This window comes from Phyllostomus discolor, chromosome 3 (assembly GCF_004126475.2).
Source record: "Phyllostomus discolor isolate MPI-MPIP mPhyDis1 chromosome 3, mPhyDis1.pri.v3, whole genome shotgun sequence".
NCBI classification, from domain to species: Eukaryota; Metazoa; Chordata; class Mammalia; order Chiroptera; family Phyllostomidae; genus Phyllostomus; species Phyllostomus discolor.
The window spans coordinates 93,408,600-93,433,079 of NC_040905.2; the positions used below are offsets into that span (position 1 = coordinate 93,408,600).

Below are 24,480 nucleotides of genomic sequence, written 5' to 3' on the forward strand. Positions count from 1 at the left end.
GCCCCTGTGAGACAGACGGGCAGCCAAGGGCACCAAAGAGGAAAAATGGAACGAAACACCCGAAACACCCGAGCAGGGTTGCCCCAGGCTTGTGACCTGGATTTCAGCAGCTGTTGAAACAACTGGTCCCGGGGCCTGGGGCCCCTGGAGGGGCGGGGTGGGGAAGAAAGGAGATTACCTGAGGGTCTGCTGGGCCGGGACAGCTGGGGAGGAGGACAGCTGAATAGGCAGGTTTTTGCCAAGAATAGCCAAGAAAAATGGAGTCCCCCCAACCTGGAACTCTCCTTTGTTCTGTAAGTGAAAGGGCAGGCAGGGAAAAAGGTTCTCACCTGGGCCACAGCTGTTCAGTTCAGTGAACAGGCGTCACGCAGCCCTCGTCACAGGGAAGTGCCTAGAAGTGGGTGTGGGACGGCACTGATGCCTGCCAGGCACCCCCCCCTCCGCGAGTGTGCGCCTTATTGGGGGGCCATCGAGAGGGAGGGCTCTTAGCTGGGCTCGACTCCTGCTTAGGTAACTTGGGGCAAGTTTCGTAACGTCTTGTTTTCTTTCTTTCCTTTCTTTTCTCTTTTTCTTAGGGGAAGGGAGGGAGAAAGAGGAGAGAAACATCCATGTATGAGAGAAACATTGACCTGATTGATAGGTTGCCTGTCCCACATCCCCAAATGGAGACCTGGCCCACAACCCAGGCATGTGCCCTGACTGGGAATCAAACCAGCAACCCTTTGGTTCTCAGGCTGGCACTCAACCCACTGAGCCACACCAGCCAGGGCATAACCTCTGTTTTCTAATCTGTGAGATAAGAATATAATATATAAAAAGTCCCCAGTCCCACCCTGGCTGGTGTAGCTCAGTGGATTGAGCGTGGACTGAGAACCAAAGTGTCGCAGGTTCGATTCCCAGTCAGGGTACATGCCTGGGTTGCAGGCCATGACCCCTAGCAACCGTACATTGATGTTTCTCTCTTTCTTTCTCCCTCCCTTCCCCCTAAAAATAAAAAAAAATCTTTAAAAAAAAAGTCCCCAGTTCCTTGGGGTCATGCAGTAGGCACTTCATAATGGTAGCTGCTGTTTTAATAAAACATTGACACCTCAGTGTCGGTGGGCCCCACAGGCTCCTTGGGCAGTGTTACCAGGGGGCTGGAGTCCGGGGCACCACCTAGTTTGTGACTTCCTTCCCCTCTGGCTGCTTTTCAGAGCAGCACTGCCTAAGGAAGATGCCCCACCTGCCCCAGTGAGGTGGACAGCCACTGTGGGGGGTGGGGGGTGTTCCCAGATCCCAGCAGAAGCTCCTTGTGGTACAGGATTGTCCTGGATCTGGACCGAGGACTCCCAGGAGCTCGGCCCAGGCTCAGGGAACCAGCAGGACGGGGCCTGTCTTGGCCAACTTACACCGGCCTCTGCTGTCTGTTTTACTCCGGGGCAGAGCCACTAGCCCAAGGTCACCAGAACCTACCTGGAGGCCCTTCTTCTGCCTCCTGGGCCTTTTGGGCTTTTCACTGTTTTCTAGTCCCTTAGTTTTTGTATAAATTGTGCTCACGAAAATAACAATAGTCAGCACTCACGGGCACGTGTGTGGGCCAGGCCGGCACCATCCCTGCAGTCACACCGTGGCCCGGGGCCGTGTGCAGGTGAGGAGGCACAGGCAGTGCCAGGGAAGCCGGGCTCGAGAGCAGGTCTGTGGGGCACCAGGGCCCGCTCCCTCCGCCTCATGGGATCTCGGTCGCAGAAGAGAGCCTTGGGGCCCCCAACCAGGGTCCCACTCAGGGTCCTCTTCTGAACAAGACATGGAAGGGGACTTCCTCACATAGGGAGAAGTAAAAGATGAGGTTATTTCCTGAGTGTAGGGAACCGTAGGGTTCAGCCGGATTCCGGGGGAAAGAGGTCCATTCAGGGAGTCCGAGATTTGAGGTGACTGCAGTTTGGGGCCAGGCCTGGCGGGTGCTTGGTGCACACTTGTTAGATGACTGGAAGTGCCCTGTACCCGGAGCCTGAGCCTTTGGTCGGAGTTCGGCTCTGCTGCCCGCTGCTGAGGAGCCCGGAGAAGGCACCTGGCATCTCTGAACCCCAGTGTCCCCCTCGGTAAAACTGGGACAGCACAGTCACTTCGCAGGATTAGCTGTGAGGGTCAGGTGAGCTGCTGCGTGTCAGCCTCTTGGCGCAGAGCCCCCGTGGTAGGTGTGGTGAGTGTGGTGACGGTGCTGATGAACAAACTCAGCAGCGGAGCTCACTCATCTCCCAGCAGCCCAGCTCACAGGTGAGAGCTAACCCCCTTCCCTCCCGGTCAGGACCCCCATTCTGGCCGCCCAGGCCTGGCGGCCACGTGCTTTCCCACCACCACTGCCAGTGCCCAGGGGGGAACCTGCCTGCTGGCCTCGTGTGTGGGGCCTGCCTAGGTTGGGTGTGGCTTCCTGGTCCCCAGAAGCTCTGTTCTTAGGGGTTGGCTTCCAGCCCTGAGATGGTATCAAGTTAGACCTGGGCCCAGGGCCCCTTGGCCTTGGATGAAAGGAGGACTCGGGTGGGAGCTGTGGCCCTTTGCCCCCTCCACGGGCTGTCTGTGGAAAGGACCAGAAACATAGGCATCTTTGATGGGGGAGTCTCAGTATCTGCTCGCCTCCTGTCCCCATCCGTGTTTCACAAGCCCATCAGCCTCTGGAGTGGGGGAGGAGAAAGATGAAACCTCCTTCCGCTCGATGCTTGGTCTGGGAGGCAGGAAGGGCAGCCTCCAGACCTTGAGGTGCACACAGGCAGGCGTCCTGAGCTCCCGCCTAGCCAGGAGCGTAGGGCCCAGAGCCAGGCATACACGGAGCATGGTGGGGTCATTACCTGAGTGACCTGGAGCAAGTCACTTCCCTTCCCTTCCTTTTTGGTGTCTGGGGCACACTTGAGACTGGGAGGCAGGCCCTCCTGGAGTTCAAGTCCCATTTCTGTTGTGGCCTTGGCAAAGCCTTACCTCTCTAAGCCTCAGGGTCTGCTTCCTATAAGGAGGGCAGGGGACCCAGTTCAGGCCAGAGAGCCCCGAGTTCAGTCCTAGGAATGAGGTTACACACCTGCTCCCTCCTCCCTCCCACTTTTCCTGGTCTCTGCGGCCCTGGGGCTTCAGGCTTGGGAGGGAGGGGGGACACGAGGGAAGGCTTGGGGCTGGAGTCAGAAAGTTTTCCTGGCTCTCCCTTTCTCTGCTCCAAGATGTCTGTGGCTGTGGCCAGCTGTCAAGAACAGGTGGGGAGCCCTTTCGTGGGGCCCAGGGCTGTCTAGGGAAGAGGATGGAGGGCACTGAGACCACTCCCAAGGTCTGAGCCCACCTAGGGAGAGAGGTGGCAGCTTGTGACCCTCAATAATGGGTTCACTCTTGGCCTTTGAGTTTGAATGACCCTGAGCAATGGAAAGTATTGCTTCTGAGGAGGCAGTTTCCTGAGCTTTTAATCCTTAGAACTTTCCAGAGGGGTTGCACGAGTAGAGAGAGACGGGACTGCTCAAGGCCCACCTGGAATGAGACCTTGGCTCAGGGCCACACTGCCAGCTATACTTGCCTCAGTTTCCCCACCAGGTGGCCGGCTCTGACACCCTCCAGCTCGCACCCAGCCCTAACCTCTGCCTCTCTGCTCGCCCCACAGGCTCCCCCCTGCACAAGCAGGCCTCGGGCCCCTCCGCCGTGGCCGCACCTGTCGCCGCCGAGAAGCCTGGCCCAAAGGCGGCCGAGGTGGGCGATGACTTCGTGGGGGACTTTGAGGTGGGCGAGCGGGTGTGGGTGAACGGCGTGAAGCCAGGCGTGGTGCAGTACCTGGGCGAGACGCAGTTTGCGCCTGGCCAGTGGGCGGGCGTGGTGCTGGACGAGCCCGTGGGCAAGAACGACGGCGCCGTGGGTGGAGTGCGCTACTTCGAGTGCCCGGCCCTGCAGGGCATCTTCACGCGGCCCTCCAAGCTGACCCGGCAGCCCACCGCCGAGGGCTCGGGCAGCGACGCCCACTCCGTGGAGTCGCTGACCGCCCAGAACCTGTCGCTGCACTCGGGCACGGCCACGCCCCCGCTGACCAGCCGCGTCATCCCCCTTCGGGAGAGCGTCCTCAACAGCTCCGTCAAGACAGGCAACGAGTCGGGCTCCAACCTCTCGGACAGTGGCTCCGTGAAGCGGGGCGACAAGGACCTGCGCCTGGGAGACCGAGTACTGGTGAGTCCCTTTCCCCAACCGCTGCACCCCATGCGGGCAAGCTGGACCTCGGGGGCTGGCAGGGAGGGGACTCTGGGGCTCGGGTGGGGTCCAAGCCAGGCCGCCCACTCCTTGTTAGAGCCACACAGAGGGACCAGGGAGACAACAGATTAAGTGGGCTCTGCAGACTGCTATTCTGTGACCCTGGGCAGGCGTCGTAACCTTTCTGGGCCTGTTTTCCCATCTATAAAACGGGAATTTTAATAGTACCTCCCTCATAAGTTGAAATGCATTAACACGTGTATTGCTTTTACATGGTGCCTGATGCTTAGTGTTAGCTGTCGTTGATAATATCCACTGGCCTAGACCACCATCGTGGATGTGCCAGGCCTACACTGGAAAAGGCCAGGGACCAGGGTGCTCAAGACCCCTGGCCGAGGTTTGGGCGATTGGTTCAGACACTTAATGAACTATAGTGGAGAGTGCTCGGTGTTGCCGTGGAGGAGGGAATTGGGCTGCAGGAACCGAAGGGCTCTCTAGCCAGGTCTTCCTACCAGGGGTCCCCTCTTCTCTGGTGCTCCCAGCAGTCGGAGCCAGGTTGGAAGGGGACAGTGGCCCCCAAGTCCTTCAGAGCCTGGATTCATCCTTCTGCAGCCTGAATGCAGGATTGTTTTCCTGGCACTTGCTGTGAACCAGACCTGGGCTGGGAGTGGCAAGGTACACAGGATAAGGCCATGACCTGCTGTGCCAGATCCAGGGCCCGGGTGGCCAGGTAGCTCCGGGCTGACCCTGTCCTTCAAGAGCCCCAGTGTTGGGTAGGTGAGAATAAGTCCAGATAGTCCCTGAAGGGTGCTGGGCAGGCCAGGCTCTGAGGAGTCGTGGTGAGAGGGAGACCTGGAGACCACAGGAGAACACGCCACACTTCCCAGAATAGTGTTACTTGAGTGTTGGAGATTGTGTCCCATGCTGCCTGAGACAGAGCTTCCGGCGCAGTTTGGAGTTGTGCTTTGGGCTGCAGGATCACCTCTCATTCTCAGAGTCTCCCACGAAAGCAAACGTTGCATTTCACAGACTGAGGCCTGAGACTCAGAGACTGGAGTCTCCCATAGCACCCAGGGCGGAAGCGGCCGAGCTGGGCCCACAGGCCGGCTGCCCTGCCCTGGCCTTCCGCACCCTCTGCCCCTCCGCAGCCCCAGTACAAACACAGATCACCTGTCAGGCTAGTGCCTGAAATTGCCCCAGCACCAATCTGCTCTGCTCCACCCAATGTCCTCTTCTAAAACCCTCCCTCCCTGAGTTCTCTCAAAGCTTGTCCTGGGCAAGTTTGTAGTCTTGCTCTAGATAAGCATTCAAGGGTCCTGGGTGTCTGGGGTGGGGGCTCCTGGCAGAGGTGGGAGCAGAGAGGCGAAGTGACTTGTCCAAAGTTACACAGCTTTTTATACCATGCCAGGCAGATCTGAGGCAGGACCCAGGCCCAGTGGGAGCCTGGTACCCCAGGCCACCTCTAAATTTCCTTCTGCCTTGGGTAGCCCTCCACCACCTTTGGTCCTGGACACTTTCCAGGCCTGGGTAATGGTGTGGAGGGGTCTTGGCTGCCTGGCTGACCCAAGACAGAGATCTGCCATGCTTGTCCGCCTTGGGGCCTACAGGACCCCCAGGGCGTGGTCCTGAAAGCCCTTCCCAGGTGGTGGTCTACCTGCAGGGGTTTTTGGGAGGTCGGTTTCAGAGGTAGCATGGCCTGGTGTGACAGACTCAGGGGCCAGACACTCAGCCACCAGTTTAGGATTGAGGTGATGGAAGATAAGACATTCCAGGTTGCAATTACAGAGCAGTAGGAACCAAGAGGGCAGGCTGAGACTTGGTGACAGAAGGGGTTAGGGAGACACTCTCACCGGTGGGTCATTGACCGGTGAGAGCCAATGTAGACTCATAGACCGGCCTGCTGGGGCAGGAGCCACCAGGCCCTGTTTGTTGTATGGTTGAGGATGGTGAGGCTCAGAGAGGGCCAGTACTGGCTCAGAGCCACCCAGCAGACCATGGGCAAGGCTGGGATGGGGACTCGGGGCTTCTGCCCAGCAGCCCAGGAATGTTGCCTGTATCCTCCACCTTTAGTGTGTCCAGCAGTCTGGGTGGGGGAATGGAAATGTCTTGGTCCCCTACAGTTGACAGTACGGGGTACAGTCAGCAAGGAACAGAGAAAGCTATCTCAGGAAGGAAGAGGCCCGGCTGGCTGCTTGTGGTTCCAAGAGGCGCCCCAGGGCCAAAGCCCCAAGGAGACAGATGTCAGCGCCAGGTGGTGGGAGGGGTCTCTGACCCCCAAAGACGTCAGCTGGCTGATGGGTTACCATGGCACATTGGATTCTCCGGAAGTGGTTGCTAAGGTGGGTCTGGGTTGCAGATGCTTATTAGGGATTTTAGTGTCTGTGGAAGAGGGACAGAAGAAATCAGACTATAGCGCAGACCAGACGGGCCTTGGCCAACCAGGGGGCATGCTGGAGCGAGACTGTCCATCACAGCACCCTGTGTGGAGCCTAGGTGTCTGGCCTTTCTGGCCCTGCGTTGCTCAGTCCCCAGGTGTTGCAGCCCCAGCAAGGGCGTCATCTCCGGTGAGGGGGTCCTGCAGCAAAGGCCAGTCCCCTGGGGCTCAATGCAGGGCTGCAAGGCCTTCCTTGAGGCAGGATCTGCGTGGAGCATCTCCACACAGGTGAAGTCTCTGTCCCTTCACGTACTGGCCACAGAGGCATCCTGAGAGGAATGGGCCAAGGGACCTTTTCAAAGGACCGCCTGTACTGCGGGCACCTGCTCTCTGCATATCTGCAAGCTCCCATCCAAGACCAGGCCAGCCTTGCACATAACTCAGTGTGCACCCACCCACCGGGCAGTCTGCCTCGCCGACCCTTCCCCGCTGGGCTGCTGCGTTCTCCACAGGGCTGCGTCCCTCCAGGCTGGCCTGGTTAGGTATGGGAACAGTGTCCTGAGAGATGGCTTCCCACCTGAGGGGAGAGGGACCCACAGTGGGGGGCCTGGGAGCTGAGCCCAGGTGGGGTTGAGGGGGCAGCAGAGTGAGGCTGGCCAGACTCTCCTGCTCGACTGCTCTGAACCTCAGCCTCTTCATCCATGAACGGGGTGCACTGCCCGCCTTAGTGAGTTTCAAATTCAGTTCTCCATGCCTGGCGTGTAGTCAGCCCTTAGGAAATGGTGGGAGCGGAGCAAGTTTGAATTAGGGGGCTGGTCTCTTTCAGGTACACCTGGGGCATGCTTAGGGGTGGCTGACGAAGTAACAGTTAGAAAGTCATACCTGGGTTCAGATAAACATGGTAGATAAACACATTTACTTTCCTCTCCCCTGAACTACACTAGAAAAACAGTGAAGGGATTTTTTAAAAAAAGGTATTAGCCCTGACTGGTATAGCTCAGTTGGTTGGGTGCCATCCTATAAACCTAAAGATCGTGGGTTCGATTCCTGGTCAGAGGACATGCCTGAATTGTAGGTTCTGTTCCCGGTTGGGGTGCATATGAGAGGCAACCATCAATGTTTCTTTCTTACATTGATGTTTCTCTCCCTTTCTTTCTCTCCCCCTGTCCTTTTCACTAAAATCAATACGTATGTCCTCAGGGGAAGGTCAAATAAATAAATAAATATTGAGTTGGCCAAAAAGTTCATTTTTTCCCATAAGATGGCTCTAGTAGCACTTAGTTGTAACTTCATTTGAAATAGTTTTGTTAGATCGTATTGTGGCAGCTGTCATGCCAGTGTACATTAAAAAAAAACTTACCAAAATGGTGAGTTTTTGTGCATTTTAATATTAAAGATGGAAGAAAATATGCAACATTTTTGGCGTATCATGCTTCATTATTCCAAGAAAGGTAAAAATGCAACTGAAATGCAAAAAAAAAAAAAATTTGTGCAGTGTACGGAGAAGGTGCTGTGACTGTTCAAACATGTCAAAAGCGGTTTGTGAAGTGTCATGCTAGAGATTTGTCTCGCTGGACGTTGCTGTACGGTTGGGGAGACCCGTTGAAGTTGATAGCGATCAAGTCAAGACATTAATTGAGAACAGTCTGTGTTGTACCACACAGGAGACAGCTGACACACTCAAGCCAAATCAATGAAGTTATCAATGAAAATGAAAATGTGTCTTTTATTTTATGGAAAAAATCACACGGACTTTCTGGCCAACCCAATACAAAAATAAGGCATTGAACCCTCACGGACAAAGAACGCAGGAGAGGAGAGGCAGAAATGAAACCACGCCCAGCGCTGCTGAGCCCACAGGCAGCAGGAGGGAAGCAGAGAAGCCGTCCAGGGTTCTCTCAGGAACCCTGGGGTCGGGAATCAGCTGCAGGCGGCCTCTGGAAACGGGGTTGATGTCAGGGCCAGAAACCAGAGAACCAGTAGGAAATGTCTCTCGCTTCCCCATCCCTGCTCATCCCTGCTCCCTTCTGCCCAGTGACCGTCACTCTGTCCCTCTAGCAGACAGACGTCTGGGATGGACACTTTGTCTCCTGAGAGGGCCAGGAGTCTTTGCCTGGAGGAATCCCAGGCACACTGGCCTGAAAAATGAGGATTAAATGAACGTTTCTGTCCTGAAGGCTGAGCCCCTTTCCCTACCGCCCTCTCCCTCCCTCTGCTCCTGGGATGCTGGCTGCTGAGCCTCTGCCCTGCACGCTGGAGAACACAAGAAGCTTCTCTGGGAAGAACAGCTGGTCTTTTTTGAAACGAGAAGCAATATACCCATGAAATCCTAGCAGAACACCACTGAATGTGTGAATATGAATATTCGGGGAACAGAAGAGCTCTGGGAGATGAAAGATCTGATTACAGATATGAGAAACTCTGCGGAAGTATCAGAGGATACATTTAAGGAAATCTCCCAGAGAACAGAACCACAATGTGCAGAACAGGAGAGAAGAGTGTAACTATCAGAAAATCTGTTCAGTAGATCCAACTTCAGTGGTAGTGGTTGGAGCAAGGGGTCAGAGGAAAGGAGGGGTGTCACGTAAGCACTCAAGAAAAGCCCCCAGGATTGACAAGGGTTCCTTGGCTGGAAGGACCCATGGGAGCCCAGGGAAGGGGGTGGGAAGAGGCCCACACTAATTGAACACTGCACAGCCCTGGGACACGGCGAGAGCCCTGCGAGTTTCCAGGGTGGCAACAGGCTCACACAAAGGATCGGGACTCAGAACGACTTTGAACTTCTCAACGGCAACACTGGATTCTTAGAACACACAGAGGGAGCCTTTGAAATTCTGAAGGAAGAGATCCAGCCAAGCTCGTTTACCAGTGAGTGTAGCAAGAGAATCGAAAGTGGGTATTCGTACAACTTAGAGGTTAATGTTCACGGTAACACGATTCATAATAACCACGGTGGGAACAAGCCAAGTGTCCATCGGTGGCTGAATGGATGAACAAAAAGTGGTGTAATCCATACAAGGGAATATTGTTTGGCCATAAAAAGGAACGGAGTACTGACGCCTATAAACGTGGATGCTAAACGAAAGAAGTCAGACACAGAGGTTACCTGTTATATGGTTCCACTTGCGGGAAACACCCAGAATACGCAAAGCTCTCAAGACAGAAAGTAGACCAGTGGATGGCGGGGGCGGGGTGGGGGGGAGCCAGGCGGCGACTGCTGCTGGGCACGGAGTTGCTTTCTGGTGTGATGAAAGTGTTCTGGACCTGGATCGCAGCGGTGGCTGTGATGTGCTAGAAGCCACCGGACTGTACACTATGAAATGGTGAAGTTTATTTTATGTGAATTTACCCCCCCCCCAAAATGAGGATAGACCATTTTCAGTAATGCAAAGGCTCATATATTTTATTTCCTCGTGCACTTTTTCTTAGGAGGCTATGGGAGGATTTGCTCTACCAAAATAAGTGAGTATCCTAGGAAAAGCAAAGACATAGGACCCAGGAAACCCTGGGATCCAGCGCAGGAGAGAGGCGAAGGGGTTTCTCAGAGTGATGGTGGTGAGAGGCCCCAGGCCGTAGCCTCGAGCTGAGGGGCCGGGAACCAGTCCGTGGGCAGCGGAACAGTCCTCTTCGGAAAGAGCTGGGTGGAACTCCCAGTGCCTCTGGGCATCCTGGCGGGAGAGTTAGACCGTTGAAAGAGTTTGGGCTGAAGTAGAGTTAAGTCCATAAAAACTAGGCAAGCAAAGAGTCATACAAGACAGTTAGTATCTGTAGGGTAAAAGTTGCACAGGACGAGAACAGTGAGTGCAGTCTCCCCGGGAGGCGCGTTTACGCGGTCACAGCACTGTAAACCCGGCCCGGTCACATTAGGACAGCTCCTTGTGGAAGGAGGCGGGTGGCCCGGAGGCGGGTGTGATGCAGTGCTGATGGGGACCTAACACCGCCCCTTCCTTGATGGATGGCGATGAATGGCACCCACAATTGAAAAGGCAAGAAGGAGCAATATGAGCATGTTATTTAGAAGTATGGAGGTAAAATACCAAAAAATTCAGCTTAAAGAGTTAAAGTTTTGCTTTTGGAGAAAGGCAGAGAAACTTCTAGGACTTTTTAAGGTTTGGGGAGCATTTGACTCTATGTATAAATCATTTTAATTTTGAAAATATAACTGTTTTTATAGTAATATTCATACTAGCCTGTCCTGTGAGGTTTTTTTCACCTGTGATAAAGTACACATTACATAAAATTTACTTTTTTTTTAAACATTAATTTTTTTTAAGATTTTATTTATTTATTTTTAGGGAGGGAAGGGAGGGAGATAGAGAAAGAGAGAGAGAGAGAGAGAGAGAAACATCAATGTGTGGTTGCTGGGGGTTATGGCCTGCAACCCAGGAATGTACCCTGGCTGGGAATCGAACCTGGGACACTTTGGTTCCCAGCCCGCGCTCAATCCACTGAGCTATGCCAGCCAGGGCTAAAATTTACTTTCTTAACCATTAAGTGTACAATTCAGTAGAGTTAAGTATGTTCACACTGTCATGCAACCAACCGATCTATACATCTTTCTCATCAAGTAAAACTGAAACTCTGATCCCATTAAACTATAACTCTTTGTTTCCCTCTTCCTGCCAGCCCCTGGCAACCACCCTTTGAACCATTTTTAAGAATAAAATTTGCCCTGGCTTCTGTGGCTCAATGGATTGAGCACTGGCCTAAGAACTGAAAGGCCGCTGGTTCAATTCCTGGTCAGGGCACATGCCTGGGTTGTGGGCCAGTCCCCAGTTGGAGGCGTGGAAGAGACAGTCAGTGTTTCTCTCACACATCGATGTTTCCCTCCCTCTCTTTCTCCCTCTGTTCCCTCTTTCTAAGAATAAATAAAATCTTTAAAAAAGAAAAAAAGAATAAAATTTATTGAGACACTGCACATGCAGCACTTAATCCTCACAAACACCCTTTCTACAGGTGAAGTTGCTGAAGCTCAGTCAGGTAACTTGCCCAAGCTCACACAGCAGAGGGCGAATGCAGGCCTGTCTCCAAAGCTCTCGCGTGGGACAGCCCTGGGAAGCGCTGGTTATACCTGTGTCCCTCCCAGCCGTCCTTAGGCCTTCCTCCTCCTCACTCTCTGGGGCTGGCGCCCCTCTCTCTTACACACAGGAAGGGAGGGATGGGGTGAGCCTGGGCCCCTGGGTCCCTGCACCATCTCTGCCTGTGCCCACTGTATCCTCTAGACCTGAGTCTCCCTGTGTGCCAACAGGTTGGCGGGACAAAGACTGGCGTGGTGCGGTACGTGGGGGAGACGGACTTTGCCAAGGGCGAGTGGTGTGGCGTAGAGCTGGACGAGCCCCTTGGGAAGAATGATGGGGCAGTGGCGGGCACCAGGTATGGTGGGCTTCCCCCAGGGGTGTGGGCGGGGTCTTCTCTTTGCCTGGGATGGGGACAGGGGACAGGGATGGAGCATCTGAGGGGGCCAGTGTGGAGCGTGCGGGTGGCTGTGCCAGACAGCGCAATGTAGATGCTGCCTCCATCCTCCGTCACAGCAGCACAGGGGGCAGGTGGGGGACTGTCATCCCCCATGGAGGCCAGAGAGGCCATGCTGAAGGCCTCGAGGAGTCGGGGTGCAAGTGCTAGGAGGGGTGGTGGTCTCTGCCTGCAGGGATTTCCGGGGTGACACAGGCAGTCACACAGCAAACTGTGCTCTGCAACCAGGGGTGGGCTCACAGCTGGTTCCTGGTTCTTTGCCGTCTCTGATTCAAGGGAATCGACTGCTGTGAGTGCTGGGAATGCTTGCAGAGACCTCTTCACGCTCTGCCCACAGGAGCTCAGGCACGACTGCCTTGCAAGAGGGTCTAGGGCTGTGTCTGGGCCCATTTCGGTGGGCGGGGTGGGGTGCAGTGATACGATGGGTGAACAGTGTCAGGGATGTGGGGCCAAGGTCAGGTGGCCTGCGTTCACTCAATGGCTGTCCCTGGGCTAGATTCTGTGGCCAGAGAGGCTGTGACCGCTCTGAGAAGGAAGGTGTATTAGGCTGGGGGGATGGCCTAAGCACAGGCCTTAGTGTTGGAGGAGGAGGGATGGGGAGGCAGTTTCAAGGTGAGTCAGAAACTGGAGGGGGCTGGCCCCTCTGGTCCTGTGTAGGATCCTTGAGCAGAGAGATTTCAAGAGAAGAAGACCACCCAGAGTTTCCATAACAACACTTTGCCTTCCTGTTTTCACGACAGATATTTCTCTCAACTTACTTGTGCTTTCTGAATTCAGGGGCGGGCTGGGTGGCAGCCCCCACCCCACTGCACAGTGTCTCTCTCAGGCTCTTGCCTCTATGGAGGGAACTCCGTGGGTGGTCCAAGGGCAGCCACGAGAGTGGGGCTGCAGACATGGCTGGTGGCCTCTGTATGTTGTGTGGGAGCCAAGCATAGTCGGCTTTAGAGCCCAGTAAACTAGGGGGTCCAGTCCCAGCTTTGCCACTTGATGTGCTGTGTGACTGTGGGTAAGTTATTTAACCTCTCTGAGCCAAAGCCCCCTTGTCTGTGAAATGTAGATAGATAATAGCAGAGTGGTTGGGGGCTTGTAATGAGCATTCATGAAAAGGGACTGGCACAGAGTTCAGTCATTGTTATTTCCAAACCTCCCCCCACCAAAAAAAAAAAAAAAAAAGCCCAACAGCTGTTCACAGCTGCAGAGAATCTCAGACCCTACTTGCCTCTGTTCCCTTTCTGGGAGTCCCATCTATTGGGCTTTGGGTCTGGGTGATTGGGCTGTTAGGGTGAGCCTCTCTGCTGGGCTCTGAGAGGTGGGGGAGGCGGGCAAGGCTCCAGGCTGTGCGGCCATCATGGCAGCGTGGGTCCCTCTTGCTTCCCCAGGTACTTCCAGTGCCCACCCAAGTTTGGTCTCTTTGCGCCCATCCACAAGGTGATCCGCATCGGCTTCCCATCCACCAGTCCGGCCAAGGCCAAGAAGACCAAGCGTATGGCCATGGGCGTGTCAGCGCTGACCCACAGTCCCAGCAGCTCCTCCATCAGCTCCGTCAGCTCCGTGGCTTCCTCCGTTGGGGGCCGGCCCAGCCGCAGCGGCCTGGTGAGGGCGGGGCTGGGGAGGGGGCCCTGGGGTGTGTGTGCAGGTCGAAGACAGAGGGATCCCGGTGTCCCAGTCTGTCCCTGTCTTGCACTAGCTCCAGGCATCCTCAGTTTGGAGTTTTTGAACAAAGATTAAAATGTATCTCTTTTAACAAAGGAAATTGATCCGTTTACATTATCATTATTTTTATGTCACTGATTTGTCAGTAGCCTAAGCCCTTTCGTTGGAGTTCATCCTTAACAAAGTCATACAGATGCAGGGCAGGTCACGCAGGTGCAGGGCAGGGGGTTCAAAACGTTGCCACAGCCGCCCTGGGTGAGGGGAAGAGGTGAGGCCACGCCTCTGGGCAGAAGGCCTTCTATCCAAGCCCAGTCCAGGATGGAAGGTTCCTCCTGGCTCCAGAGAAGGGAGCCCCCTGTGAGTCCGAGCCTTAGTTGTGACTCCCCTGGGAGGGGTTGTTTCCTGAATCTGAAATAGTAGACTTCCCCTGCATAAGTAGGCGGGGGCGCTAGCAGGAGGAGGAGCAGGACCCTGGGCATCCAGGCACTTGGGCCCCCCACCTGTGGGGTAGCTGCGGGTTGTCTGGATGGTGCTTGATCCCTGAGTCCTGCCTGCGCTCTGCCTTTCCGCAGCTCACGGAGACCTCTTCGCGCTACGCCCGCAAGATCTCAGGCACGACTGCCTTGCAAGAGGCCCTGAAGGAGAAGCAGCAGCACATTGAACAGCTGCTGGCTGAACGGGACCTGGAGCGGGCCGAGGTGGCCAAGGCTACGAGCCACATCTGTGAGGTGGAGAAGGAAATCGCCCTGCTCAAGGCACAGCATGAGCAGGTGGGTGCGCAGGCGGGGTGGCAGGCACCTGCAGGGCGCCAGCAGCCTCCTTGGGCCAGGTGTGTTGTCACTCACGCCCAGGGTGGAGAACTTGTGTGTGCAGAGAAGACCCTTTCTCCTCGAGAATGTCCTTCCAGTGGATAGGTGCTCGTACTTTAAGAACCTGGATACAGCCCTGGCTGGGTGGCTCCGTTGGTTGGAGTGCCGTCCAATACACCGAAAAGGCTGTGGGTTTGATCCTGGGTCAGGGCACATACCTAGGTTGGAGGTTCGATTCCCAGTCAGGGCAACTAATCGATGTTTCTCTCTCACATCACTGTTTCTCCATCTCCCACTTTCTCTCTCCCTTCCCTCCGCACTTCCTCTTTCTCTAAAATCAATAAATATATCATTGGGTGAGGATTAAAAAAAATAACATAACCTGTATATCAACTGTCTCCTGCTTTTTTCTGCGTCCTTAGTTTGAGCATTTTCTAGGTCGCAGCAAAGTCTCCCCTGCTTGAACAGCTGCACCGCCATCTGCCCCGGCTGCGTCCCTGTTGGCCCTTGCTGCTGTTTAAACTGTTTCCAATTTCTCACTTTTTCTAAATAATACTCTTGTGCGCATTTCTTTTGGTATACAACTGTCCACACTTCAGACCGTGCTTCCCAGCAGATTTGTGGGTTGGATTTCAGTGAAGTCAGCCCTCGCCCATGGCCTTGAGCCACCTGCTGTCACATGTCTGCTCTTCCTTGATGTTTGTCACCTGCCTGAGAGCCCCATCCGGGCTCTTGTCTCCATTCGGGGCCAGTTCACCCCTCCCTGGGGTACCGGCATTAATAAAGCCAAGCTCGCACGTGTGCTGTGACAGGGGCCCTCACAAGATGACAGGATGTAGGCCCTTGGGGGTTGGGGGAGGTGGCGGATATTGGGGTGCTAGGTATGGGAGCAGGTGGACTTGAGGTTTCCGCTGGGTGAGGCACTCAGCTGGGCCCACCCCTCACATCAGGCCCATGGTCCACGTCCACCTTGGGCTGGTAGGGCAGGTGGGGTGGCTGGGGTTCCAGGCCCAACTCCTCATACCACCCCTGCTCCTTCCCACCCTCCCCCAGGTCTGGGGACCTGGTCCCTGGTCCCCAGAAGGAGGCTGACCCTGTTTTGGCCCTTGCTTGGGGCCCAGTATGTTGCAGAAGCGGAGGAGAAGCTGCAGCGGGCCCGGCTGCTGGTGGAGAGCGTGCGGAAGGAGAAGGTGGACCTGTCCAACCAGCTGGAGGAGGAGAGAAGGTATGCACTGCCCCTGCCTGCTCCTGGGGGGACGTTCTTACTGAGCCTCCTTAAGGGTGACAAGGAAGAGCACGGGCTCGGGACCAGCAGGCCCAGGCCAGATCCTGCCTCCACCACACACAGGCTGTATCACCTGGACGAGTGGTGTGAGCTGCGCAGGCCTCCGTCATCCGTCTGTAAAGCAGGGTGGTGATCCCCGTCTCCACACGCTGCTGGGAGGACGTACAAGATGATTCCATAAAGCACCCAGCATGGTGCCGAGCACAGGGCGACACCACGTTTCTTCCCAGCGGTGGGGTTCACTATTCCTCCCTTGCACAGCCTGGGCAGCCTCCCATGAGGAGGATGCCTGGGGAGGGGTTGGCCCTCATGCCCGGTGCTCCTGGGGAGAAATGCACCGTGAAGAAGACCCAGTGTCCCCACCCCTTGAGCCAGCTCAGGTCCACAGAGCACCCCTCTGGGCCAGGTTCCATGCACGGAGCTCATAGCTGCTGCCCAGAGGCTTTATTTCCATTCACGTATCAAGAAACTGAGACTTGGAGAAGCCGCGGCAGAAGGCTGCTGGAAATGCCTCGCACCTGGGTGTGAGCCCCATGCCGCGTGCTTTACCTCGAGTCTCAGTCTTACCGTTAGCCTAGGAGATGGGTGATAGTGCCTGTCCTGGGTGAGGAACTGAGCTCAGAGCTGGGAGGGGAGTGGCCTGTTCATTGTGCTGCTGATTCTTTCTGCCCAGGCAGGGCGGCTGGTGGGGATGGGCTTCTGGCCTGGTTTGGTCCCAGGGTGCCTGGTGGGTCAGAGCTGACAGGGAGACAGGGATTCCCTTGGCCCAGGAGCCTTTCTTTGTCTCCTGGCTGACACATTTCTGCGGCTTCCTCCCCTTCCCCATATAGCCAGCGGCCTCCACCCACGGCCCCTCCGCCTGTCTGCCTCTCCAGCTCTCCATCCCTCTGCCTCCATGGGCGGTTTCAGGGCTGTCCGCCAGGCGTGTGCCCCATAGGCTGTCGTTGCCATCTGACTGGGGAGGGGAGGTCTTGTTTCTCTCTGCCTGAGATGTTCCCCAGGGCCCACACATCTGGTTCCCATGGTAACATGCCTGATGCCGACAAACAAAAACAGACTTAAAACACTGTGGGAGCTGTGTTCAGGAAGGGCCTGGGTGCAAGTCCCAACATTGTATTATACTTGCTGGGTGACCTTGGGCAGGTTCCTTGCCCTTTCTGGGCCTCAGTTTTCCTCATCCGGGTGCTGGGAGCTGTCAGGAGGCCCCAGTAAGAGCAGCTTTGTGAGCTGTGATGTACCTGCGGCATCTCTCCTGCAGTGTTATGGCATGCGGGCGGGTGAATGGCTCCCCCTGAGGGTGGCCCCCTCCACATCAGGGCACAGTGGGGGCTGGGACCCTGGGCCCCGATTTTGAGGCCTGTGGATGAGTGCGGAGTCAGCAGGGTAAGAAGCCTGCCTACTCTCCTCCCCCAGCCCTGTCCCGTGTGGCAGCGTCTGTTCCCTGCGGTGATGAAAACAGAGTGGTCGCTACCATTACTCCACTTCCGTTTCAGTCGTTCTTCCATTTATTCCCACAGCCACCTGGGCGGGGGTGGGGGCGGGGTTGTATTAAACACTCCCAGTGGAGAGTGGAGCTCCCCATCTCTGTGTGGGGCACAGCTCAGGCGGTTGGGAGGGCTGGGGGTCTGCAGGAGGCTCTGCTCTGTCAGCCATGTGGCTTCCGGCAGGTGCCTGTGCCACCGGGACGGCGCCTTCCGCATGGCCTGAGCGCGGAGTCTGGGCGTTTGTGGCCTCGCCTGTCTGCCACTGCTGGCTTGGGGAAGCCCACCTATCTGGGCAAAGCCTGCTCATCTGCCTCTTACCCCGCAGGAAGGTGGAGGACCTGCAGTTCCGAGTGGAGGAGGAGTCCATCACCAAGGGAGACCTGGAGGTAACGGTCAAAGGCCCTGCCCCTGGCTCACTTGGCACCCCAGGCCCATCCCTCAGAGGACCAGTGGCCATGAGGTCCAGGCAGCAAACCCGGGCCTCCTGGGAGGGGGCTGTGGGCATTTGGAGGGAGAAATGAGGAAGGATCAAGGGCTATACTATACCCTGGGAGAGTGGGGCGGGGGGTAGGTCACGAGAGACTCGGGTGTCATAGGTGGGAGTGGCTCAGCTCTAGGAGCCCAAGTGACCATGCTTCCCATGTTGGCCACTGAGTGGGATGGACCAGGCATCTACAGGGCCAGGCCCGAGGACGTATTTACTGGCTGAGCTGCCCGTTCCCTGCTTTGTTGGGTAGTAGCCCTAAAGGTGACCCTTGGGCCCTTAGTTCATCTTGGATTCCAGGTAAAATTTTGGCTAAAAGTAGCTTGTTGTTAAGCCACAGAACTTAATAGATGGGGAAACAGGTTCAGAAAGGCAAATGGACTCACTCAGTAACAGAGCAAGTGAGCAGCCGCTGGGACGAGAACTCCTGACTCCTGAGCTCAGCCCTTTAAGGGTGGCCAGTCGTATCAGCTCCTTGGTTATAATGCCTGGACACGTGGTCTGGGCACAGGCGACCCTTTCACTCTTCCATCCAACCCACCCCTTCTGAGCTGGGGGAGGGGTGCTCACATCGGTTAGCAGAGCACCCCACCTGGCCCTCCTCACCAAACCGTGCAGACTGCAAGGCTCACGAGGCACAGCTGGGTGGGCAGGAATGCCTCCCTGCTGTGTCCCTCCCTGCTCCCTGGGAGGTGACGAGGGACAAGGGCTCCTGGAGCTGTGGGGGGTGCAGAGAACAGTGAATTAGGCCCTCTCCACACGCTGCCCTGCCCTGACTGGCCTTGGGTAGACTCTTCCCTCCTCGAGCCTCAGTTTGCTCTGCTCCGAAACGAAGAGGTTGAAAATAAATAAATAAATAAATTAATTAATTAATTAATTAAAACAAAGAGGTTGAACTAGGTCAGTGATCCTCAAACTTGAGAATTCATCGCCCAGATGGCTTGTTCTGCTACAGAAGGCTAGCCCCGCCCCAGAGTGGCCACTCAGCAGGTTCCGGTGGAACCTGAGATTTGCGTATTTCTACCAAGTTCCCCAGTGACGCGGGCCTAGAGACCTCACTTTGGGAACCTCTGTGCTAGGTCATTCTGAGCTCAAATTGGAAATTGCAGGTTTTGTAAATTCCGATTTTGTAAAAGAGCCTCATAAAGACCCAATAATTTTCAGTGCACAGCAAAAGCATGTGAACAGTTGTCCTGTCCGCCAGACGACTCCAGGTGGGGGAGGGGCATGTACGATCTGGGTAGGGTCACTGCCAGCTGCCCCTGTTGGAGCAGGTTTTGCTTCCTGACCTTAAAGGATGGATATCGGGGTACAAGCTGGTGCAGGAGCCCCAGCCCAGCATCAGGGTGTTCGCATGGATGTTTCCCTTGTAGCCAAAGGGGCGGGTCATGTGGTCATGTTTGGCTGGCTTTCCCCCTGGATGGCTGCCTCCTGCAGGGCTTGGGGTGGGCTGCGGGGCAAAGTGCCTGTAGATGCAAGGAACAGAGACCCCTGCAGCTAACTCCAGTCCAGCTAACAACAGGGAGGAAAGGCTACGGGGAAATCTCACAGGTAGTTCAGGGAACTGGAGTCAGAAGCATCATTAGGATCCACACCTGTTCTTTCCCGCTCAGGGGTCTCCTTCTCATGACCTGTGGTCAGCCTCTTTGTCTGTCTATCTCTCTCACTGTGTCTGCACGTCCCTTGGCTCATGTGTTCCCTCTCCACCACACATCCAGTGGCCTGGCCCTGCTCAGGCTCCAGCACCACCATCTACTCGCTGTCCTCTTGGGAGAATCTGATTGGTCCCAGGCCAGCCAATGAGCTGGCTGACTTTAGGTCAGCTATCCACCTCAGATCCAATTGGTTGTGGCTGGGTGAGGCCGGGGGTAGGACAGACAGTGACTGACAGCTAATTCAGTTTGAGGGCAATAGAATCCTATTGCTGCTATTTTTATTATGACCATAGCCATGGTATCCAGAAGGCAAATTGACCCAAAGTTCCATTCACCCCCAGTCATCTTAAAAGTAAAAATTAACACCCACAATATATGGTCCCCCTCCAGCTACATCACCCCATCTTCCTGCCTGTCCTCCTTCTGACCTCACTCCCCCAGCCACAAGAGGTGCTCCATTCCAGGCTCTCCCCTCTGGGGAGTCAAGCTGGTTGGGGACTTGGTGCCAGTTCTGGGGTCCAGCGGTGTGAACCTGGACCTTGCACTGCCCAAAGTCTCAGCGTGATTCTGAGCCCATGGCTTTCTCTCTCTGGAGTGGCCTCTCTCTGTTGCAAGATGAGGAGACTGCCTTGATGGTGGTTTCAAGAACATTAACTCCAGGGGACCCGATGAGTGACCGAAGCAGGAGTGTGGTGGCCCCTACTCCTCGGGTCCTGGGTTGTGTCCCTAGAGCACCAGGAAGGCCAAGCCATCCACCCCACCTAAAATCTAGCCTCTAAGGCTGCCCATCCCCCAAGCTCCTAAATGGAATTTATGTTAAGCAAGCACCAGAAGCAGTTCCACTGAGCGGCCCTGTGCCCTGACGAAGACTCCAGCCCACGGAGCAGGAGGCCAGACATCCTGAAAGTGATAGAGCAGGGTCCTCTTGGAGGCACCAAATGAGATTGCCCTTGAAATTGTAAAATTGGGAGCTTTTTCTTGCCCGTGGGGCCACCAGCAGGACATTTATGACCATGCTCCATCTAGTGTGGGACCCAGGCAGTGCTACTGTGCCCACCTCAGGGGCAGGAGGGCGGGGACAGGGCCCGAGAGGCTGGGGTGAGGCTCCGTCGTCAGTCTCTCCCTGTAATTTTCTGGGAGAGACTGAGCGTGGCTGCTCATCAGCACTGCAGTGTGCTGTGCTCTCTAGGGGAAGAGGGAACCCTTTCAGTTCTCTTAGGAAAATTCCCAGAAATAAGGTCACAGGCCAGAGGATTTGAACATCTCTGTAGCCCCTGATGACCTGTTTCCGGGATGGGCGGTGCTGGTTTGCACTGTCCCCGTCAGCCATGCTGGAGTTGGGTACGTATGCTCGTGTTCACGGATACCCGCCCCATCGCCAAGCCTGTCTCTTCAGCGCTGCCCACAGGCGTGCTCTAACCTTGCTTCTCCTGGGCAAGGATGGGCCAGGCAGGGAGACAGGGAGGACCCTCTTGCTTCTCCCTGGAGAACATACACTCAGTTCCCGGGCTGCTCTGGGTGCTCGCAGACCTGTCATGCGACACCCAGGTGCCAGCTTGGGTGCAGGGAGAATGTGGGGCTTTGTTAGTGTGTGAAGTGGGGCTTGTGGAGCTGGGACAAAAAAGTCCTTGTGCTTTCGGGAGAGCAGGCACCCTCTGCGGAGTCCTGGTGGGTGGGCACCGACAGGGCCTGGTGTGGGTCTGGGCGGCAGGTGGCGCAGCTCAGCCTCTCCCGGCTGGGAGAATCACAACGGTGTGGGCATATTTTTGAAACCCTTCCATTTATTTGGTTCGTCCACCTTCAGCACAGGCCCGGGGGCCAGGAATCCTGAGGTCGTTTCCTTATTCATTCATCCCTACGGCCTCCTGTGTGCAGGATCCTGTGCCTGGCACGAAGAACAGCCCGCAGGGCGGGAGCAGGCCGGGGCTCCTGGGCAGAGCTGCAAGGGGAGGGGCTGCCTGGAGGGGACCAAAGGGACCCAGGGTGCCCACTGCCACCCAGTCTGGGCAGGATGCTGAAGCCTGACCTCTGCCCCTGAAGAAGCCCAGCCGGGACACCGAGGGGCAGGAGGCAGGCTCGCCTCCCCCGACCTCCTCTCTTTCCCTGAGCCACCTCCTTTCTGTAACCTGTTTTCCAGCCTTGTTCACGGTAGATGACGCCACCTTTCTCTCTTTCTCTCTCTCTCTCTTCCTGCGGCTTCCTTTCCCTGTGCCCTCTGCCTTGTCCCGCCCGCCACCCACCTGGTGGGCCAGACCCAGACGCAGCTGGAGCACGCGCGCATTGGGGAGCTGGAGCAGAGCCTGCTACTGGAGAAGGCGCAGGCCGAGCGGCTGCTCCGAGAATTAGCCGACAACAGGGTAACGCGCCCGCCGCCTCCGGCCCGCCAGCGCCCTGGCCTGTGGGCGACCCTGGCTCCGCTGTTTCATGATTTTCTCTGTCCTTCGCTGCTGTCCTCAAATTGTTTTTTACCTTTTGTGCCCTTTTTAGGAGGGAAGTGGAGGCCCTTTCTAGGAGGGATGTGAAGGGTCAGGAACGGCTTACGCTTCACTCTCATGGATGCCTTTCGGGGAGGAGGGGCTTAGCCCTCTGTGACTTTGCTCCCCAGCTGGTCCCATTGGCCGAGAGTGCCCTGTGAGACCCTCCACCTTCCTCCCTCCCCATGTACTGCCATGACAAGGTTTTGTCATGTTCAGAACTCAGGGGTCTCTTGGGAATGTCTGCCTTCTGTGAGCCGGCACGGAGGCAACCTATCCATGCTCTCCTCCCGGCTGGGGAAGGCTGGAAACTGGGGGGCTGTAGATCCAGGTTTCTCTAGCCCGGGGGTGGGGGGGGGGCGGCGGTAAATATGGTGGCAGGAGGGGCCAGCCTGAAGGACCTGGGGTGGAGGAGTAGAGATGTCCACAGGACACGGGCTTCTTGGTCAGCCCAGGGGGTGGCAGTTGTGACTCGAAGGCTCAGAGAGTGGCTCCTGGGCTGGGGACAGCTCTCTTTGGGGGTGAGTCCCCCCCCCCCAAGTCACAGGGCCTGATTCCAAGTCCGGGCTCCAGGCCCAGCTGGCCCCTCCACAGCCACCATGCACGTCCTGGGCCTGGCTCCCCGTGCAGCACGCACATCCAAACAGCTGGCTGGCCTGGCCCAGGGGACAGCCCGGCTGCAGTCTGGCAGCGGAGCCAAATAGCCAGCAAGCAGCAGTTGGGATGTAAATAGTGTGGGGCTGTGGGGTGAGCAGCGGTCAGTTTCTGCAGGTCGGCCTCAGAACCGACCTGTGTGTGCATGCGGTGGGCATGTGGAGACAAGGAGAAGCCACAGGTCACACACTCTCTGTTGCCCAGTGACCCTGTGCACTCCTACAGCACACACGTGTGTGCACAGACACTGCTTGCAGAAACTAATTGACAGGCGAGAGCCCTGTACACCGAGGCATCTTAATCTAGGGTTCAGAACCTGATTGAAAAAATTAAAACAGGTTTATTGAACTCAAGGTCAGCTTCAGAAACACAATTTTTTAAACTTGTAAAAGATTTAAAAATTTTAAAGATGTGGTTTCTAAATCTATGACCACTGACGTGATCGAGGCATAGGTTTTGGAGGGTGGAATCTCTGACCTCAGTCTCCCATCAGGAGGCAGGCCTGGGAACATTAATTTTGTTCTACTTTAGTTGTCCAGCCCACCCCCTCTTTGGCCACCCCTGCCAGACAGCTCCTGTGAAGCAACCCATTCCAGCCCGGGAACTTTCTAGAGCAGGATAATGCAAAATTTCCTGTCGTCTCTGCTCTTTAAAAAAACATGAACTGAAAGAAAGCCATAACCTCAAATAGGTGGTTTCTTTTAACCACTGATTTGTCCCAAGCCTGGTGCAGCGGGGACAGCTGACTCTCTGAATCACTGGGTTGCTAGCCAGTAGGGGTCTTTCTGGGAGCTGTGGTGGGCAAGGCCACTGAGGAAACGCCAGCACTCGGGTAGGGGTGGTTGCCCTTCCCTTCTCATGACCTTTCCTCACTGGGCTGGGGCCCTTGAGTGGTGAGGACTGCCCCCCCATATCCCTCTTGCACCCCTTTCACTCTCCAGCTGGCCTTCTGACCCATGCCTCTCTCCCTGGCAGCTGACCACGGTGGCCGAGAAGTCACGGGTGCAGCAGCTGGAGGAGGAGCTGAACCTGCGGCGCGGTGAGATCGAGGAGCTGCAGCAGTGCCTGCTGCACTCGGGTCCACCGCCCGCCGACCACCCCGAGGCCGCCGAGACCCTGCGGCTGCGGGAGCGGCTGCTGTCTGCCAGCAAGGAGCACCAGCGGGAGAGTGGCGTGCTGCGGGACAAGTATGAGAAGGCCCTGAGGGCCTACCAGGCGGAGGTGGAGAAGCTCCGGGCCGCCAACGAGAAGTATGCACAAGAGGTGGTGGACCTCAAGGCCAAGGTCCAGCAGGCCACCAGCGAGAACATGGGGCTCATGGACAACTGGAAGTCCAAGCTGGACTCACTGGCCTCGGACCACCAGAAGTCCCTAGAGGACCTGAAGGCCACCCTGAACTCGGGCCCAGGTGCCCAGCAGAAGGAGATCGGGGAGCTGAAGGCTGTGATGGAGGGCATCAAGATGGAGCACCAGCTGGAGCTGGGCAACCTGCGTGCCAAGCACGACATTGAGACCGCCATGCACGTGAAGGAGAAGGAGGGCCTGCGGCAGAAGCTGCAGGAGGTGCAGGAAGAGCTGGCCGGGCTGCAGCAGCACTGGCGGGCCCAGCTGGAGGTGCAGGCCAGCCAGCACCGACTGGAGCTGCAAGAAGCCCAGGACCAGCGCCGTGACGCCGAGCTGCGGGTGCACGAGCTGGAGAAGCTGGACGCGGAGTACCGGGGCCAGGCCCAGGCCATCGAGTTCCTGAAGGAGCAGATCTCGCTGGCAGAGAAGAAGATGCTGGACTACGAGCTGCTGCAGCGGTCAGAGGCCCAGAGCAAGCAGGAGGCCGAGAGGCTGCGGGAGAAGCTGCTGGTGGCTGAAAACAGGCTCCAGGCCGTGGAGTCCCTGTGCTCGTCCCAGCACACCAACGTACGCAGCTGCCCTGCCTACTGGGCTGTGCGGGGCCCGT

General features: G+C 56.4%; 1 protein-coding gene across 2 annotated transcripts in view; it reads left to right on the forward strand.

The window, feature by feature from the left end:
• The window catches only part of CLIP2 (CAP-Gly domain containing linker protein 2), a 69,663-nt gene that overhangs the window by 29,501 nt on the left and 15,682 nt on the right, over positions 1-24,480 (forward strand). Inside the window, exons 3-10 of one of the 2 annotated variants that reach the window (XM_028511609.2) lie at positions 3,611-4,164; positions 11,808-11,932; positions 13,411-13,624; positions 14,257-14,454; positions 15,615-15,718; positions 17,588-17,648; positions 21,654-21,758; positions 23,505-24,440. In XM_028511609.2, the coding sequence (XP_028367410.1) occupies positions 3,611-4,164; positions 11,808-11,932; positions 13,411-13,624; positions 14,257-14,454; positions 15,615-15,718; positions 17,588-17,648; positions 21,654-21,758; positions 23,505-24,440 (2,297 nt within the window). The remainder of the gene's footprint in view (positions 1-3,610; positions 4,165-11,807; positions 11,933-13,410; positions 13,625-14,256; positions 14,455-15,614; positions 15,719-17,587; positions 17,649-21,653; positions 21,759-23,504; positions 24,441-24,480) is intronic. The other variant, XM_028511616.2, reaches the window with a different exon arrangement.